This window comes from Ursus arctos, unplaced genomic scaffold (assembly GCF_023065955.2).
Source record: "Ursus arctos isolate Adak ecotype North America unplaced genomic scaffold, UrsArc2.0 scaffold_2, whole genome shotgun sequence".
NCBI classification, from domain to species: domain Eukaryota; kingdom Metazoa; phylum Chordata; class Mammalia; order Carnivora; family Ursidae; genus Ursus; species Ursus arctos.
In genome coordinates, this window is record NW_026622874.1 from 100,502,268 (window position 1) to 100,519,008 (window position 16,741).

The 16,741-nt window shown below is 59.0% G+C and overlaps 1 protein-coding gene across 1 annotated transcript in view; it reads left to right on the top strand.

Moving 5' to 3' along the window:
• The window catches only part of TNRC18 (trinucleotide repeat containing 18), an 84,999-nt gene that overhangs the window by 15,642 nt on the left and 52,616 nt on the right, over positions 1 to 16,741 (top strand). The window contains 3 exon segments of the mRNA XM_048224641.2: positions 6,840 to 6,995; positions 9,285 to 9,410; positions 9,847 to 11,568. Coding sequence (XP_048080598.1) covers positions 6,840 to 6,995; positions 9,285 to 9,410; positions 9,847 to 11,568 — 2,004 coding nt within the window.

The window sequence follows — 16,741 nt, forward strand, 5'->3', positions numbered from 1 at the left end:
TGTATGTAATATTTATGGACTGCGCGCGCGCACACACACACACACACACAACTGTCGAGATTTGGGTGGGAGTGCATTGAATCTCTCCATCAATTTGGCTGCAGTGAGAATCCTAGTAAGTACATCTGGTGATTTCCTTGGGAGGGACCCCCAGAAGTGGGTCTGTGTCTTTTCCTGGCCTTGAAGAGTTCTGCTGATATTGCTTTCCAAAAGCTGGCGATGGGTTGGCCCTCTACTCACCCTCCCTGGGCTGCTTCCCACCTCGCCCCCGCCCTCCCCGCAGCCAAACCCCAAATGTGCTTATTCGATAGATGAAAATGACATCATCCCGTTTTAATACTTCTTTGTAATCCTAACGACACATTTTTCACTGGATTCAGCCATTTACTGTTGTTGGTGATTGGCTTGGGATTCTTACTGAATGATAAGACTCTTTCTTTGTACAGGGAGGGCATTAACCCACTCCCTGGCTTAGATATTACAGAAGGCCCTGCGTCTCGGGATCAGTGGGAGTCTGAAGGTCATTTCATCCGGAGGGTCCTCACACTATTTTCAGCTGTCATAGCAACGCCTTAGTCACATGTCGGTGCTCTGGGCTGGGATGAGCTCTTTTCTGGGTGATAACCCTGATCTGATCGTGCTGATGAGATGCTCTGATAGCCTTTGGTGACACCGTAAAGGATGCAGCTCCTTTCCGAGGCCAAAACCTTTTAAATAGAAAGGTGGTTGGGGGAGGGGCCTTGTGGAGTGAAAATAGGAAAATAGGGGCTAGCGTCTGGGTGGTGTGGCTGAGTGGAAGAGTGTAGATTTTGGGTCAGAGCCTCAATTCCTCATCTGCAAAAGGGTTAAGAACCCCCCCCCCTCCGCCAGGGTTGAGGGGGGTGGGGAGACAGAATGAAGCAAAACCTTGAAGTCTGTAGCAAGCCCTGTGGTGGCTGTGAAGTTGGGTCCCAGGAAAGGCCCCCCTCCTTTCTCCTTCCTTCAGCCCTAGCTGATCATGACCTTGCCCATCCCTCCCACCCATAAATACTAATCGGGAACCTACTGTGTGCAGCCTAGAGGGCACTTGGGGTGGAGTGAACCCACATTGTAACGCAGGGGCCTGCAAACTGGCCAAATTAGGTCCACCTCTTTTTTTTTGGTTTTTTTTCTTAAAGGTTTGATTGATTGATTGATTGTGCTAGCCAGGGGAGGAGCAGAGGGAGAGGGAGAATCTCAAGCTGACTCTGCGCTCAGGACGTGGGCTTCGATTTCAAGACCCTGAGGTCAGGGCCTGAGCCAAAATCAAGGAGTCAGCAGCTCCACTCCACCCCAGTGCCCCACCTCCTGTTTTTGTAAATAAAGTTTTATTGGAACAAAGCCCAGTAGTTGAAGTGGTGTCTGTGGCTGCTTTCCCTGTAGCAGGCAGAATAGGCCCACAGTGCGTAAATGATTTATTATCTGGCTCTTTCAAGAAAAAGTTTGCTGCCTCCTGTTCCAGTGGGTGGAGGGGGACAATAAACAGGGAGCTACAATAAAGAAGGAACTAATGTGTATTTGGTATGATAAATGGTGATAAGCACTATGGAAAAAAATAATTCAGGAAGGGGTGTGGGGGTGGGGTGGGTTGCGATCTAAAATAGCATGGTTAGCAAAATAAATAAAACAGCGCGGTTAGGGAAGGCCGTATTCATCACGTGTTATTTGAGGTGTAAGAGAAGGGAGTGAGGTATATACACGGATGGGAGTTTACAGATAATTTGCCATATCTGGAGGGAGGAATGGATTCCAGGCTGAGGTGCAAAGGCCCTGGGGTGCAGCCTGTGGGGCTGTGTTGTTCCATGTTCCAGCCCAGCCCATTGGCAGTGATTAAAGTCCTTTACTGTTGACTAAACCTTTGTACCCACCCTGATCTCGCCAAGTACCCCTCCCTGCTCCCACCAGTGAGGTGCCCATTATATAGTGAGCTTCTAGAAGGGTCCCCAGTGACTTTATCTTTATAGAGGCAAGATGCCACCAGCCAACTGAGGTGGCCTCACTGTTACTCTGGGGGGCGTCTACCAGCAGATGGGCATAGCAACAACCCCTTACAGAACACGTCTGGATGGGCTTCAGTCCCCGGCGCTTAGCACACGGTAGCCCTGCATAAGCATGAGCGCTCTGCATAAGCCTTCAGAGAGGGAGGGAGGGAGGCAGGGATGGGCAGATGGAAGGATAGACCTTGTCTCGATTCGAGTTTTGCCTTCTCGTGACCTTGGCTAGCCTCGGAGTCGGAAACTCCTGAAGCCCTTCTTGCGTTCCAGGTGTCAGTGAGGGGGTGGCGATGGCTGAAAGCAGGCTTGCCAGCACCCCCAAATTCATGGCTCCCTGCTGTATCCCTGAGGTGCTTGTCCATGGCTGGCAGTATGTGGGGTGGGAGGGGTTGGGATGTTGGTGGGTCTCAGCTTGGGGAGGGCCTGTTAACTCAGTGCAGGAAGGGGCACAGACGGGGCTAAGGTCCCCTTGCCCAGCTCCTGCCGCTTATGTTCCCAGAGGGACCCTGAACCCCTCCCCCGGCGCAGTGGAGGGGGCCCACTGCCCCGCAGCTGAGCCTCCATGCCCCCTTTCTTGCCCCTCTGCCCTGGGGCACCCTTGCTTTCTCCCTGGGCGCTGGGGACCAGAGAGTGAGAAGACCACTTTCTAAGCACCTCCTGGGGGGGCTTCCCTCACTTTCCCTCTCTGAAGGCCCAAGGAACAGTGGCTGGACTAGAGCTAAGGGCCCGTGGCAGGTGGGACTGCCAAGCCGAGGGCTTGGGAGTGGCAGTGTGCTGGTAACATTGTCTAAGCAACACCGTCCGTCCCCCAGGCATCAACCCCTAAGCCTCAGTTTCTCAGTCTGTAAAATGAGGGTAACAAGGTTCCTGTGTTCCCAGGGCTCCCGCTCTGCCTGTGGCGCCTGCCTCACTCTGGGCTTTGGGGCACCTACCTGGCCCGGTGGGGGAGACTCAGTGCTGGCATCGGAGGCAGAGAGCAGAGCTTACCTGTTGTTTTTCAATTCAAGGTGAAATTCATACCGTGTGCAATTAGCCATTTGAAAGTGTGTGTTTCAGTGGTAGTCCGTGCATTCGTAATGGGCTATCACCAGCTCTCTGGTTTCTAAATTAAAATTAGATTTTAGGGGCGCTTGGGTGGCTCAGTCGGTGAAGCGTCCGACTCTTGGTTTCGGCTCAGTCATGGTCCTGGCCGTCGGTGGATCGAGCCCCGAGTCAGGCTCTGTGCTCAGCGCAGTCGGCTTCCGGTTCTCTCTCCCTCTCCCACCTGCTGTGCTCCATCACTCTCTCTATCTCTCTCTCAAATAAGTAAATAGAAAGTAAAGCTTTAAAAAAAATAGTACAAATAAAATTTGATTTTAAGGAAGGACAGATGGAATTTGGGTAGAGGGAGCAGTCCCTCTCAGACCCTGACCTTGAGCAGTCTCTCTGCTTCTCTCAGCACCAGGGTTTGTCCGTATAAATAAAGAGTAAACACACTAGCCCAGCACTGCCCGGCCCTTCACAGAATCATTTTACGGATCACCTTTTACTCTGTGGTCCACTTCACACAGCCCGGGGGAATTCAGAAATCCCACCCAGAGTCACAGAGCAAGTGGGCAGTGGAGCCAGGGATGGTCTTTCTGTTGTCCCTGGGGACCCCTCTGTCACCTCCTTTCCCATGGTGGAGGGGCTGGCTTGTCAGAGGCCCCATCCCTGCCCTCACTCCGGTTTCCAGCAAGGAGGAGCCTTTGCAGACCGTGGCTAAATGAAGCCTAAATTAATTAAAATTTAATAAAATTAAAGATGTGTTTCCTCACCAGCCACGCTTAAGTGCTCCGTGGCCACAAGTGGCCCGTGGCTACTGTAGGGTCCGCACAGATACAGAATGTGCGTCCAACACTGTTGGTTACGGGGCCAGTTACCTGGTCTGTTCGGGAACTTGCAGGAACACTCTGATGGATACCCCGGTGGCCCTTGCGTGGCCGCCCCAACTGCTGGACTCCCGGGGTCCAGTTCTGCTCCCGGCCCAGTGCTGTGTCATTTGGTCCTCAGGTGGGCGAGAAGATTCTGTAAATGGCACGTATGGCAGTGAAGTGGTTTAAGCACATGTGATGCCCGGTGCCTGTCCGTGTTGGTGGAGTGTTCGCCGTTATTCTTCCAAAGTGGTCATTTGTGTGTTGTGGGTCTCGGTGTTCGCTTCCCAGGCGTCCGGAGAGCAGGTGGCACCCTTAGCCACCAGGGGGCAGCCTGGGACCAGGGTGGGGGCAGACCTGGCGCTCCGCCCAGGGTGGGAGGGAGCGAGACCCCTCCCACCTCAGGCTGTGTTGGAGGATTTCCAGCCAAGTCTAGGGAGAGCCCAGTGGGTCCCCAGGGGTGGGTGTGAGGAGCAGCAGGGGTGCGTAGCTAGACTGAGAAGAGCACCAGGTTTGCTGGGGTGGGGGCGGGGCCACGCAAAGCCTCCCGGAGACTCTGGTGTGGGGTGGGGGGGGGCCAGCAGCCTGTCCTCCACCCCAGGGATCCCAGGCAGGATGTCCTCGGGGGTCAGGGGCTGTACCGACCCTCCCTCCTAATCCTGACATGTGTCTGTTTGCTTTTGCCCCGAGGGGATTAGAAACAGTGCTCACGTAGTCCGTCCCAAAGTTGACACCTGCTGCATGCCGGGCAGGTCCTGGGCACTGGGTGTGGCGGGAAGTGAGGCTGATGGAGGGATCTGCGTTACCAGGTGTCATTGGTGGAGGCTTGGATGGGGTGGCTGGGAGGGCCCCACCTGGGGTGGAAAGGAGCCGGGAGGGGTCTTCGGGGAGACCTGGGGGCTGGTCTGACATGGCGCTGGCGTGCCCTTTGGACAGAGTTATGAACCTGCTGTCTGGGAGGGCACACTGGCCTACGCTCTGGCTGGGGCACTAGCATCCCGAGGGAAGGGAGTTTGGGCACCGTTGAGCCTCTGTGGCGGGCGGGAGCCGTTGGTGGCATCCGGGCACCAACGCCCCACCAGGCCTTGGGTGCTGCTGGGCGGGTTTCACAAGCCTGGGCAGGGGCAGGCCTGGGCCACCCGGCTTCCGTGCGGCCCGAGGCAGGAAGAGCTGGTGGCTGATGTAAGCCCTTGCGCAAACCTCTGGCTGCTGGCTTCCGGAGCCTTCTACCCGCCTGCCTGCCAAGGAGGAAGCCTGGGGCCTAGCAGGGCCCAGAGGCCCTGCCGCCCGGGCTGGGGGCCACATGGGTGTACTGACCGGCCACCATGGCTCTGGGTCCCGAAGGCTTGGCGCTGGAGTCTGGTGAGGGGGCTGGATGAGGCTGGGCTGGAGTTTGGGGGGCTCCCCAGATGCGGGGTGCTGGTGATGGCACATGTGGCCAGAAGGTGTCCTCCTCCTGCCTGCTGCTGTCTCCGCTCCGGAGGACCCAGGCGGAGGCCCTGCCCCTTGCAGCCTTGGTTTCCCCACATGTAGCACAAAGGGAGTGGGTGGACATTCTGGCATCCTGTGCCCCCGGGAGGTAGTGAGTGAGCACCTATTGTACACGGACCCCGCATATGGGGCTGCTGGGGACCCAGAGATTGGACAGTGGGCTGGGCCCCCCTCCCCCCGAGTCACTTCTCTGGGTCATTGCAGACAGTACCTGCTTCACAGGGACGCGGAGACGGTGGCCCGAGGGGGCACACAGAGAAGCCCTTAGCTCCGGCTGGCCAGAGCGGGCTCCCGCTGGGTGCCTGGTGACCCTCATGCTGAGCTCTGTGTGTGGGCCGCTGCCCCTCCTCCTGGGGCGTTGGGGGAGGGTTCAGAATCCCCACAGACAGTGCGCTGCTGCTCTGTTGTTATTCTTGTTCAATGCGTGCTTCTCTCTTCACTACAGTTCTTAAGGGAGGTGTTAGTGACCCCATTTTGCAGACGAGCAGACTGAGGCCAGGGAAGGGACGTCCTTTGCCCAAGTATCACAGGCCTCCCTCTGGCCGGTGACCTGGAGGCCCGCTGGGATCTTCCCCTGAAGGGTGGGGTGTGTGGCTTTTGAGGACCAGTGCCCCTGGGTGGTGACAGTGAGGGGCTGTCCCTCCTGGCGTGGGGCTGGCCAAATGGGGCGTGGCAGGGGTAGGTGCTTTCCAGCCAAGCCCCCAGCACATTGCTCTTGCAAGCAGCAGCTGGGCACCCCCCCCCCCATCTGAGCGACCTCAGGTAGGAGGCCCCGTGCTCTCCTTCTTGCTCTGTTTTTCTCGCTAATTCGCTGTAGTCCTGGGATGTTGGCTGGGTGTGTATTCTGGATCGTGGCTCACTGGCTGTGGGACCAGGCACTCCCCCCCACAACACCCCAGCCTCAGCTTCCTCATGCCTTAAATGGGCACATGGTTCCTCCCTCACCAGCTGGCTGAGGCTGGCTGAGCACTCCTCAGAGCTCAGCACAGCTGCTCTGGGGTCCTCAGGGGGGTCATTCTCTGACTCTTGGGATCCTCCCTGATTCAGAAGCTCAGAGACCCTGAGCCCCCCACTCCCCACCTCGCTCTGAGGCCTCAGGAGGTCCTTGCCCCCAGCCGTGCCTCAGCTTTCATCAGCACATTGGGGGACCGTACCCTCCTGCGGAGCGCTGGGTGGCTCAGAGGCTAGGGCCTTCCATGGTGGTGGGCTTCCTTCTGGCTGTTCCTCTGGGGCTGCACTTGCACGTCTTTCAAGTACTGGGTCTGGTCGAGGTGACAGATCCATCCTGAGCCTGAAGGTTTGGGGTGGGTGGGGTAGAAAGCTTTCTTGGGTGTTCCTGCCGGTGTCAGCTCCGAGAAGTGGGGGAGACATGGGGAACTCGGGGCATTGGGCCGAGCAGTGGGGCCTGGTGAGTGCCTGACAGCCCCCCCCCTTCTCTCTGCAGGCGAGGCCTTCTTGGGCAGCTTTGTGGCCAGCGGGATGGGGCCCTCAGCCTCGTCCCATGGGAGCCCCGTGCCCCTGCCCTCTGACCTCTCCTTCCGCTCCCCTACCCCCAGCAACCTGCCTATGGTGCAGCTGTGGGCCGCTCATGCCCATGAAGGTAAGGAGTGTGGGGCAGGGCTGAGGGCTGTGGGCCACTGTCCCTGGCACCTCTCCATCCTGCCCACTCCCTTCCACCTCTAGTCATCCCTCCTGCGGTGGCTGGGGGTGGGGGACAAGCCCTGATCATTCAGCCTCCCTGCTGTTGTTCAAATGCTCAGTGCTTCCTCTGGTCCCTGCCACAGGGCCTTTGCACAAGCCAGTTCCCTCTGCTGCAGCCCCTAAGTCACCCACTGTTCATCCTTTATTTTTTTTATTTTTTTTTAAAGATTTTATTTATTCATTTGACAGAGAGAGAGAGAGCCAGCAAGAGAGGGAACACAGGCAGGGGGAGTGGGAGGGGAAGAAGGAGGCTCCCAGCAGAGGAGCCTGATGTGGGGCTCTATCCCAGGACCCCGGGATCATGCCCTGAGCCAAAGGCAGATGCTTAATGACTGAGCCCCCCAGGCGCCCCCCACTGTTCATCCTTTAGGGCTCAGCTGACACCCCCCCACCCCCAGCCATTTCCCACTTGTGAAGACAGATATTTTCTTACCAGGGTGAGTGCTGAGGGCAGGGCCTAGTTTGTTCTGCTTACCACTGTTTCCCTGGGGGCCCTTGATAATCACTGTTGGAGCAATGGGACCAGGGCTGTAGGGCTCTCCTGTGGCAGTTCTTTCGTGGAGCTCCTAAATGTGGGTTTCTGAGAGCTCTGAAAATTCTGGACCTCCCTGGAGCCTCACTTTCCCCTCTGTCGGTGAAGAACAGGCCTGGGGGACCCTGAGCTCCTTCCCCGCCTCTGGTGGACTTTGGATGCTGGGTCCTGGGAGCACCCACTGCAGGCTGATGGCTTTCCTGGGCTTTTCACAGCACACTGTCTGCCCATGTCCTCCTCTGTGCCAGAGTCTCCCCAGTACCCGCCATCATGTGTCCCCCCACGGGGGGGGGGGTGGTCCTGCCTCTCTAGGCCTGGGATGGTGGGCAGCCCTTTGGGGCTGGGGTCCTATTTGAGCCTCCCACTTGAGCCAGCCAGGGCAGAGCTGGAGGGGCCTGAAGAGCAGGGGCTGCCTGGTGTCTCTGTGCCACGAGCTTGCGCCTCTGCCCTTCCTGACTCCTTTTCCTTCTGTGTTGCAAACACTAGTAACCTAGTAACGGTTCCGAACCCAGCGGAGCTCACTGTATCCCCACGACCAGCTGGGGGAGAGGGACTGCTGGGTCTCTTTTCCCGATGAGAAAGCACAGGGACCCCGTGCGATGTTTCGAGGGCATCAGCTGGTCTTGATTATTCAGTGATTGTTGTTTATGCCATTCTCAGGTGTCGCATGGGTCCAGTGAGGACCTGGCCACACAGGGCCCTGGGTCCCTGGACTCACAGAGAGCAACTAGGGGCATGCAGGGCCTGCGTCTCAAGGTCCTCCTATAGGCCTGTGGTCCGGGAGGACCCCAGCCCAGGCAGAGCATCAGGACCATCCCCCAGTGCCCAGCGCCTGCCTGCTCGCTAGTCGGCCTACCTTTCTGGGCCCTGCTGAGTGGCTCTTGGGCCTCCATTCCCCGTGGACCCTCTGAGGAGTCTCATTTCTTTCTCTGTGGCTACCCTCCTGTCTTCTCTGTCCCATGAAGTCCTGGTTCTGGGCAGCACTGGTGGGGAGAGACTGGGAGGCATTCCTTCCTGGCCAGGGACACCCGACAGCTGCAGGTGCTGGGTGGGCTGATATTCAGAGCAGGCAAGTGACCTGCTCGGGGTCACACAGCAGAGAAAGGACTCGTTAAATCAGTAAACTGCTCCACGGGGGGTCTGTGTTGGGCTGAGGTTAACAGTCCCAGTAACCTCCATTCCAAGTCAGGCTCCTCTGCTGTGTGACTTTGGGCCCGTGGTCCTCCCTGAGCCTCTGTTTCCTCATCCATAACGTGAGGATATTAAGAGTATTGCCTCACAGAGTTGTGTTTTGTTGAAGTTTAAATCAGAATCACAAAGGCAAAGCCTCCGGGCAGTTTGGCCTGTGGTTAGAGCCATCACCACCACCACCACCACCACCACCACCACCACCACCTTCCCCTGCCTAGCTGGATCCATTCTGATTTGAGAGCCCGAGCTCCTGGGGGCTGCCTGGGCCTGGAGGGAGGCCTGAAGTGCCAGGGTCTGGAATGGGGGGACAGGCCTGCCCTGGGGAGCTGGCCGTAAATCTCAGGGCTCCCTGAACCAGGGGGCTGACAGAATATTTTATTTTCCAGAAAAAGAGAAGGATGGAAGGAAGTTCCTCGTGGGAGTCCATGCGGTGGGACGGTTCAGTTTTTCTCTTCTCTTTTCCAGGCTTCTCCCATCTGCCTAGTGGGCTGTACCCATCCTACCTCCACCTGAACCACCTGGAGCCCCCCAGCAGCGGGAGCCCCCTCCTCAGCCAGCTGGGCCAGCCCAGCATTTTCGATACCCAGAAAGGTATGATGAGGGGGCAGGAGCAGGGAGACTGGGCTTGGGGGGGGGTAACTTCTGAGGGGCTTGTCTGGGGCCCCCACCACTACCCTGTATTCCAGACAGCAGCTAGCTCCCTTTTCTGAAACCTCTGCCCCTAAGCGCCCCCCCCTTCTGGTGCCTTTTAGTGCTGTGCTCCCCTGACCCTCTTAAGGCCCTTAAAACAACGCTGGCCTCCACCCCTTTCACAGATGACGAAACTGAGGCTCAGGAAGCTTAGTCATTGGCCAAAGCGAGATTGTGAACTCAGTACCCTCCATTTCCAGAGTCTGCCCCCCAAGGGCTGCGCTGGGCACGGCCCTCCTTCTTAACCCAGGGGTTGCGGGGCTCCCCTCAGGGACCCCGCGGCTGGCTGGCTGGCTGGGGGGAGGGGGCACTCACGCCCATACTCTTTTCCCGGCAGACGGCTTCTACCTGCCCGCCACGGGGGCTCCGGGTGCCCTGCACTCTCACGCGCCCTCGTCCAGGACCCCGGGAGGCCACTCCTCCAGCGCCCCGGCCAAAGGCTCTTCGCGGGAAGGTCCAGCCAAGGAGCGGTCGGGCCGTGGCGGGGAGCCGCCCCCACTGTTCGGCAAGAAGGACCCGAGGGCCCGCGAGGAGGCCGCGGGAACGCGCGGCGTGGTGGACCTGACCCAGGAGGCGCGGGCGGAGGGCCGCCAGGACCGCGGTCCCCAGCGCCTCGCCGAGCGCCTGTCGCCCTTCCTGGCCGAACTGGGGCCGCCGCGCGGGCCGGGCGCCGCCGCCGAGTGCAAGGGCAAGAACCCGCCGCCGCCGCCCCCGGCGCTGAGCCTCTGCAACGGCGCGGGCGACGCGGGACTCCCCGCGCTGGTGGCAAAGGAGGCGGCACGCCAGGACGAGAGCGCGCGGCTACGGCGCGCAGAGGCCCTGCTGCCCGGGCCGTGCCCCTGCCCCTCGCCGCTCCCGCCGCCACCCAAGGGCCCGCCCGCGCCCCCCAGCGCCCCGGCCGGGGCCTTCGCCGCGCCGCAGTCCGCGCCCGCCGGCGTCTACACCATCTTCCCGGCGGCGGCCGCAGCGGCAGCAGCGGCGGCGGCGGCGGCGGCGCGCGAGCCGGGCCGCGAGCACCGCGTGGTGGCGCCCACCTTCGTGCCTTCCGTGGAGGCCTTCGACGAGCGCCCGGGGCCCATCCAGATCGCGTCGCAGGCGCGCGACGCCCGGGCCCGGGAGCGCGAGGTGGGCAGGCCCGGCGTCCTGCAGGCGCCGCCCGGGTCCCCGCGGCCGCCCCCCGACCGGCCCGAGGCGCTCCGCGAGAAGAACTCGGTCATCCGCTCGCTCAAGCGGCCGCCGCCCGCGGAGGCCCCGCCGGCGCGGACCGCGCGCGCCTCCCCGGACGCCCGGGCCTACCTCCCCGCCAAGGAGCTGCTCAAGCCCGAGGCCGAGCCGCGGGCCTGCGAGCGCGCCCCCCGCGGGCCGGCCGCCGCACCCCAGCAGGCCGCCAAACTCTTCGGCCTGGAGCCCGCGCGGCCGCCCCCGCCCGCCGGCCCTGAGCCGAAGTGGAAGCCTTTTGAGCTGGGCAACTTCGCCACCACGCAGATGGCGGTGCTGGCCGCGCAGCACCACCACGCCAGCCGCGCCGAGGAGGAGGCAGCCGTCGCCAAGAAGGCCTACCTGGATCCCGGGGGCGCGCTGCCCCGCACCGCGGCCGCCTGCGCCAGGCCCGGCGCCGACGTGCACGCCGCGGCCCACGGGCCCGGGGAGGCCTCGGCCATGCAGAGCCTCATCAAGTACAGCGGCAGCTTCACCCGCGAGGCCGTGGCCGTGCGCCCCGGCGGCTGCGGCAAGAAGAGCCCCTTTGGAGGCCTGGGCACCATGAAACCCGAGCCTGCCCCCACCTCCGCGGGCGCCCCGCGCACCCAGGCCCGCCTGCCACACCCCGGGGGCCCTGCGGCCAGTGGGGGCCGGCAGCTGAAGCGGGACCCGGAGAGGCCCGAGAGCGCCAAGGCTTTCGGGCGTGAGGGCTCTGGTGCCCAGGGAGAGGCAGAGGTGCGACACCCGCCCGTGGGCATTGCGGTGGCTGTGGCCCGGCAGAAGGACAGTGGCGGCAGTGGCCGGCTGGGGCCGGGGCTGGCAGACCAGGAGCGCTCCCTGTCGCTGAGCAATGTCAAAGGTGGGTCTTGGGTCCCACCTTCTCCAAGCTCCGCCCTGGCCTCCCAAATCCTGTCCACCTTTGCTTTCCATTTCTACCTGTCTCAGCCTCCTCGCACCCCCTCTGCCTGCCCTCCTGCTACCATTTGTCCTTTATCCACTTGGGGGCTGCGGCTACTGTTTTAAAGTTTACTGCTTTTTCCATTATACACATAGAAAAATATGGAAAATGCAGGAAAGGAGGAAGAAGGGAAGGAAGGGATCGTGCTGTGTTCCCAACACCCTGAACACTTTCAGATCTTTACCTGGATTCATTTTCCTTTGCGATGTGCTTGTTCCTGCAGGGTTCCTAGAGCGCACCCAATTCTGGTCCCTGCGTTCCCCACGCTTACAGTGTGGGTTTTCTCCTCTCCCCCCTGTTGTGAAATCTTTATATAATTTTTTCACGACCTCTACTGTTCTGTCTAGAGCACACACCGTAGTTCAGCTAACCATCCCTCTCGTGGGCATTTTTTTCTCTTCCCTGATGTTTTTGTGTTTAGAACGTAGCATTGAATATTTTTGTGCGTTTTACCTTCCTGATATTTTGAGTCATTTTCTAAGAATAGGTTCCTAGGAACAGGCTGGCTTTAAGTACTCAGCCCTCGGCCCTTGAGGGAGTAAGTGCCTTACTTAGTTCATTGTTCCCTGTACCTAGTGTGGGACCTGGCGCATAGTAGGTGTTTGGTAAATGAGTGACCGAGTGTGATGATAGAAACTGGGTCCCAGTGTTCTCATGGGTCTTGACGTTCAGTACCTTGGCGCCTAAAAAAGACTATGCTAATTTTGGTGGGGAAGAATGGTGTGTTTCTTTCAATGATTGGTGAAGTTGAGTGTTTCTCCAGAACTTGGTCAACTGTGTTTCCTTTTGTCCCTTGCATATGCGCTGTTGGAATGGGATTTTGGAGGGTTGATATTTGTGTCATTTTGGTTGGAACTGTGGACTTGGTCTGCCCGTTGTTGAGCCAACGACCCTTCCTGTAGGTTGGGTGGACACTGGCCAAACCCCCCACCTGGATGGTGTTTAGTGTGTTGTGGTGTGGGGTTGGGAGACTGGGGTAAGGGCCCAGGAAGGCTGTGTCCCACTGGCCTTGCTCTTGTGACTTTGCAACAGTAGACCTGGATTTCTTCCCTATGCCTGTTTCCAGTGTCCGACCAGCTTCCCATATTCAGCCAGTTGCGAGCTTAGGCTTCACCCACGCCCTGGGCACCTGTCTCTGGCACCCACATGGCCCCCTTCCCTGCACCTCCCAGACTTTACTCCTGGAGGTTGCGTGATGATAGAAACTGGGTCCCAGTGTTCTCATGGGTCTTCACGTTCAGGCATCTTGGGTGAATGTCTCCTGGGACCCTGTCCCTTTCTTGGTCTGGCCCACCTGTGCCCACCTGTGCTGACGACTGGGTTTTAGCCTCGGTCCATGGTGGGTGGCCACTGTCCTGTCCCAGCCTCCCAGACCCACTCTCCTAGCCCTGCTCTCCTGGATGAGCCCAGTAAGGTACAGGGCTGCGCTGGGACCCCTGCTGGCCTCGCCCCACCAATTTGCGTGCACACTGTAGTGCTAACGATCTTCATCCGGCCTAGAGGGAGTGACACTTCCTGGATGTTTGTTGAATGACTGAGCCCATGGTTCTTTGTGGAGCCTGAGCCAGGGAAGCCTGTCCTGTGACCCGGGGCGGGGGGGGGGGGGGGGGGCTGGGCCATGGCACTGCCTCATTCTGGGATTGAAGGAGTGGATGACAGCTCTTGGTTAGAGGTGGCCGGCTTGGTGGTGGACAAGCCCTTCTGCTAGGACAGAGGTTTGCCACCTGGGACCCCTCCGGGAGGCTGGAGATCTCTTTGGGTCCTTTCCCTGGAGGAATGCTCATGTGACATGGTGTTTCACCCATGTTGGGGGCTCATAGTCCCCTGAGTACCTACTCATGTCCAAGGGACATGTGTCCAAGGGTCCTGTGTGAGAGAGAGAATGTGTGTTTGAGGGTGTGTGTGTGACAGTGCGTGACAGGATCTGTGTGACATGGACAGAGTGGGTGACTGTATGAGTGTGTGTGTGAGAGAATGTGTGTGACAGTGTGACCGTGTGAGATGGTGTGTGAGACAATATGTAACTGAGTGTGAGAGAATGTGTGTGTGGTGCCGCACGTGACAGTATGTGTGACTGACAGTGTGTGTGAGAGAATGTATGACTGTGTGAGAGCGACCGTGTGTGACTGTGATGGTGAATGACAGTGACTGTGTGTATGAGTGTGTGAGAGAATTGTGTGAGACAGGGTGTGTGTGAGAGAATGTGTTTGAGTGACAGTGTGTGTGACTATGACAGTGCTTGTGACTGGCGATGACTGTGTGTGACTGTAGGAGCGTGAGAGAATGTGTGTGATGTGTGTGACGTTATATGTGACAGTATGTGTGACTGTGAATGTGTGACCCTGACTATGTGAATGTGACAGTGACAGTGTGTGACAGTGTGTGTGATAGTATGTGTGAAAGTGACAGTGTGTGACAGTGTGTGACTGAGTGACTCAGAGTGACTCTGTGTGTGTGTGTGTGTGTGTAACAGTGTATGTGTGTGACAGAATGTGTGGAGGGAGGGAAGACCTGACGGGTTTGGGATGAGATATTCAGGCATTGGGCTGTCCCTGCCACCCATTGAAAAGTAGGCTGTGTTCTTTTCCTTAACACCATTCCCATAAGTGGTGGTTTTTCCAATACTGGCGCCCTTGGGGGAGGGCAGGAGTTGGGGGCACCCCCTGGCCAAGTGGGTGGTCATCAGCCTGGGTCTCGGTCTTTTCCCGTCTTCCCCATCTCCTTGAATTTTTGGAGCGAGCCTTCTGCCGGTCAGTTCAAATCTGGTCTTTGCCTCATCAGCGGTGTGACCTTAAACAGGAGGCCTGAGGCTTCTGGGCCCCGGTGTCCACGTTGACCGTGCGGCTGTCGCTGGGCACGTAGTAGGTGCTTCACAACCAGGCCTGCCTTGTGTTTGCTCGCATGCAGCGTGTTGGGGTCTGAGAGCTTCTGACAGTGCCCATGAGTCCTAGATCTTCTGGGAAATGTCCCCGGGGGCCCACATGGGCCAGAGGTGGACTAAGGACAGATGTGACCTACAGCCGTGAGCCCCAGTGCCCATGGTGCGTGTGCTCGGAAGCCCAGCACAGCGGCTGCTACTCAGCGGGAGAACCCAGTCATGGGTGGAACCAGCTCGGGCCCCTCGCAGGAAGATCTGTTGTTCTCGCAGCTTCCCCCATGAGGAGAGCGGGCCCTGCAGACGCGAAGGCCCCTGGGCTGGAAGAAGCGGGCCGACCTTGAACCCTAGGCCCAGGCCTGTGGCTCCTACCTCTTCCTCTTCCCCACTGGCCTCACCTCTGTGATGGAGGCATGGCGGGGGAGGGGGGAGCTCTGGTGGGAGGGACCATGGGGGTGCGCCCACGTCGCCCCAGGCAGAGCTGGGGTCGTGCAGGGGTAAGCAGCGATGATGGCCCCACCTCCTAGAGAGAGCTCAGTCAGCCTGAGCTGGTGGTGGCCGGATCTGCCGGAATGTTCCTGGAGGCTGGGGTGGGGTGGCCGTGGGAACCAGGCCTCCGCAGGGCCTCTGCCCAGATTGGAGAGGCTGTGGCCCCATGGCTTGGGGCCCCGGGGCAGGCTGCAAGTACTTGATGAACGGCCGTTTCCTGAGCACCAATTCCTTGCCGTCTCTGTGGGAGGCGTGGAACCCTCGGCGCCTCAGCGGTCAGGACGCACTCAGACCCTGATTCCAGGCAGGACAGCCTCCCGGTCAGTCAGGGGTGTGACCTGGGCAGGTCGCTTTGCCTTCCTGTGCCTCAGTTTCCTAATCTAGAGTGGGATGAGGGCTGGGACCCACCTCCTGGGTTGATGACCCCTGAGTGAATGAATGCATGGAGATCTAGGGTCCTGTTGGGCACAGAAGGGCTGGGGTGAGGTCTTGCGTCTCTGGGAACTGCCCCACATGCCCGGCTCATGGCGAAGCTGGTCTCCTGCCAGCCTGGAACTCAGCATTGAGGGGCGAGGGGCCCTCTGGTTCACTCTTGCTCTGGCTTCCCTTCGTACCTTGAACAAAATCTAAACCACGTTCCCTTCCACAGCTTCCAAGACCCTATAGTCTGTACCACCCACTTCTTCTGTGGTCTCATCTCTTGTACCTCTCTTGTTTATTATTCTGTCTAGCCGCCATGGTCTCCTTGATGTTCTTTGGCACACTTCTGCCCCAGGGCCTTTGTAATTGCTCTTCTTGCTGCATAGCTCATTCTTCCTGTAGATACCCACAGGTTGGTTCGTTCGTTCGTTCGTTCCTTCCTTCCTTATTTATTGAGCAGCTTCTGCTGTGCCAAGTGTTGTGTAGAGAAGAGGTACACAACCAGGAGTGGGACTCCTTGAACCAGAGCGGTACATAGGCTCATGGAGGAGGCAGATTGGTGAGCAACCAGCAAGCAGGATAGTAGCATGTTGTCAGTGCTGGGAGGGAGATAGATAAGGGAGCTTCATCGGAGAGAGGTGGTCAGGGAGGGCTTCCTGGAGGAGGTGGCATTTAAGCTAAGCTCTGACAGGAGAGGCTGAGTAGCCTAGGGGAAGGGCACTCTGGGTAGATGGAACAGCATGTGTGGCCCTGAGTGTGACAAGTATAGAGAGCCGTGGTCGCAGGGGCATGGTTCTGTGGGGCTGGTGTTCTGCGGGTGGGACAGGTCTGAATAGGGGATAGAGGTCACAGGTTGATGCGGAAGGATCTGTAGAGAGCTGTAATCCAGCCAAGCCTGGGGTGAGGTAGTGGGAGGCATGTCACATTTCTTCAGAGACTAATCAGACTTGGAGGGAGCTGTCTCGGTCTCTGACTTGAGTGACCTTGGGGATGGTGGGTGCTCCAAGATGGGTGGGTCTCCAGACAGGTTTGTGGCGGGAGGTAGGGCCTGCAATGGGAAGCCACTGATACCCTGCGTGGTGACAGCCACAGCAATGGAGAGGCATCGGGCTAGAGGACAAGAGACTTGGAGCCAGGCTACCCTGTGGGTACTTGTCCCTTTAGGGGACTCCAGGAAGTAGTGCCAGAGCCTGTCCCTGAATCCAGGGTGGCCCGGGGAGTGGGAGCCATCTGAGATCTCTGGGAGAAGGAAGCTGGGGCACACACGCTGATTTCCCAGCCCAGTCACAG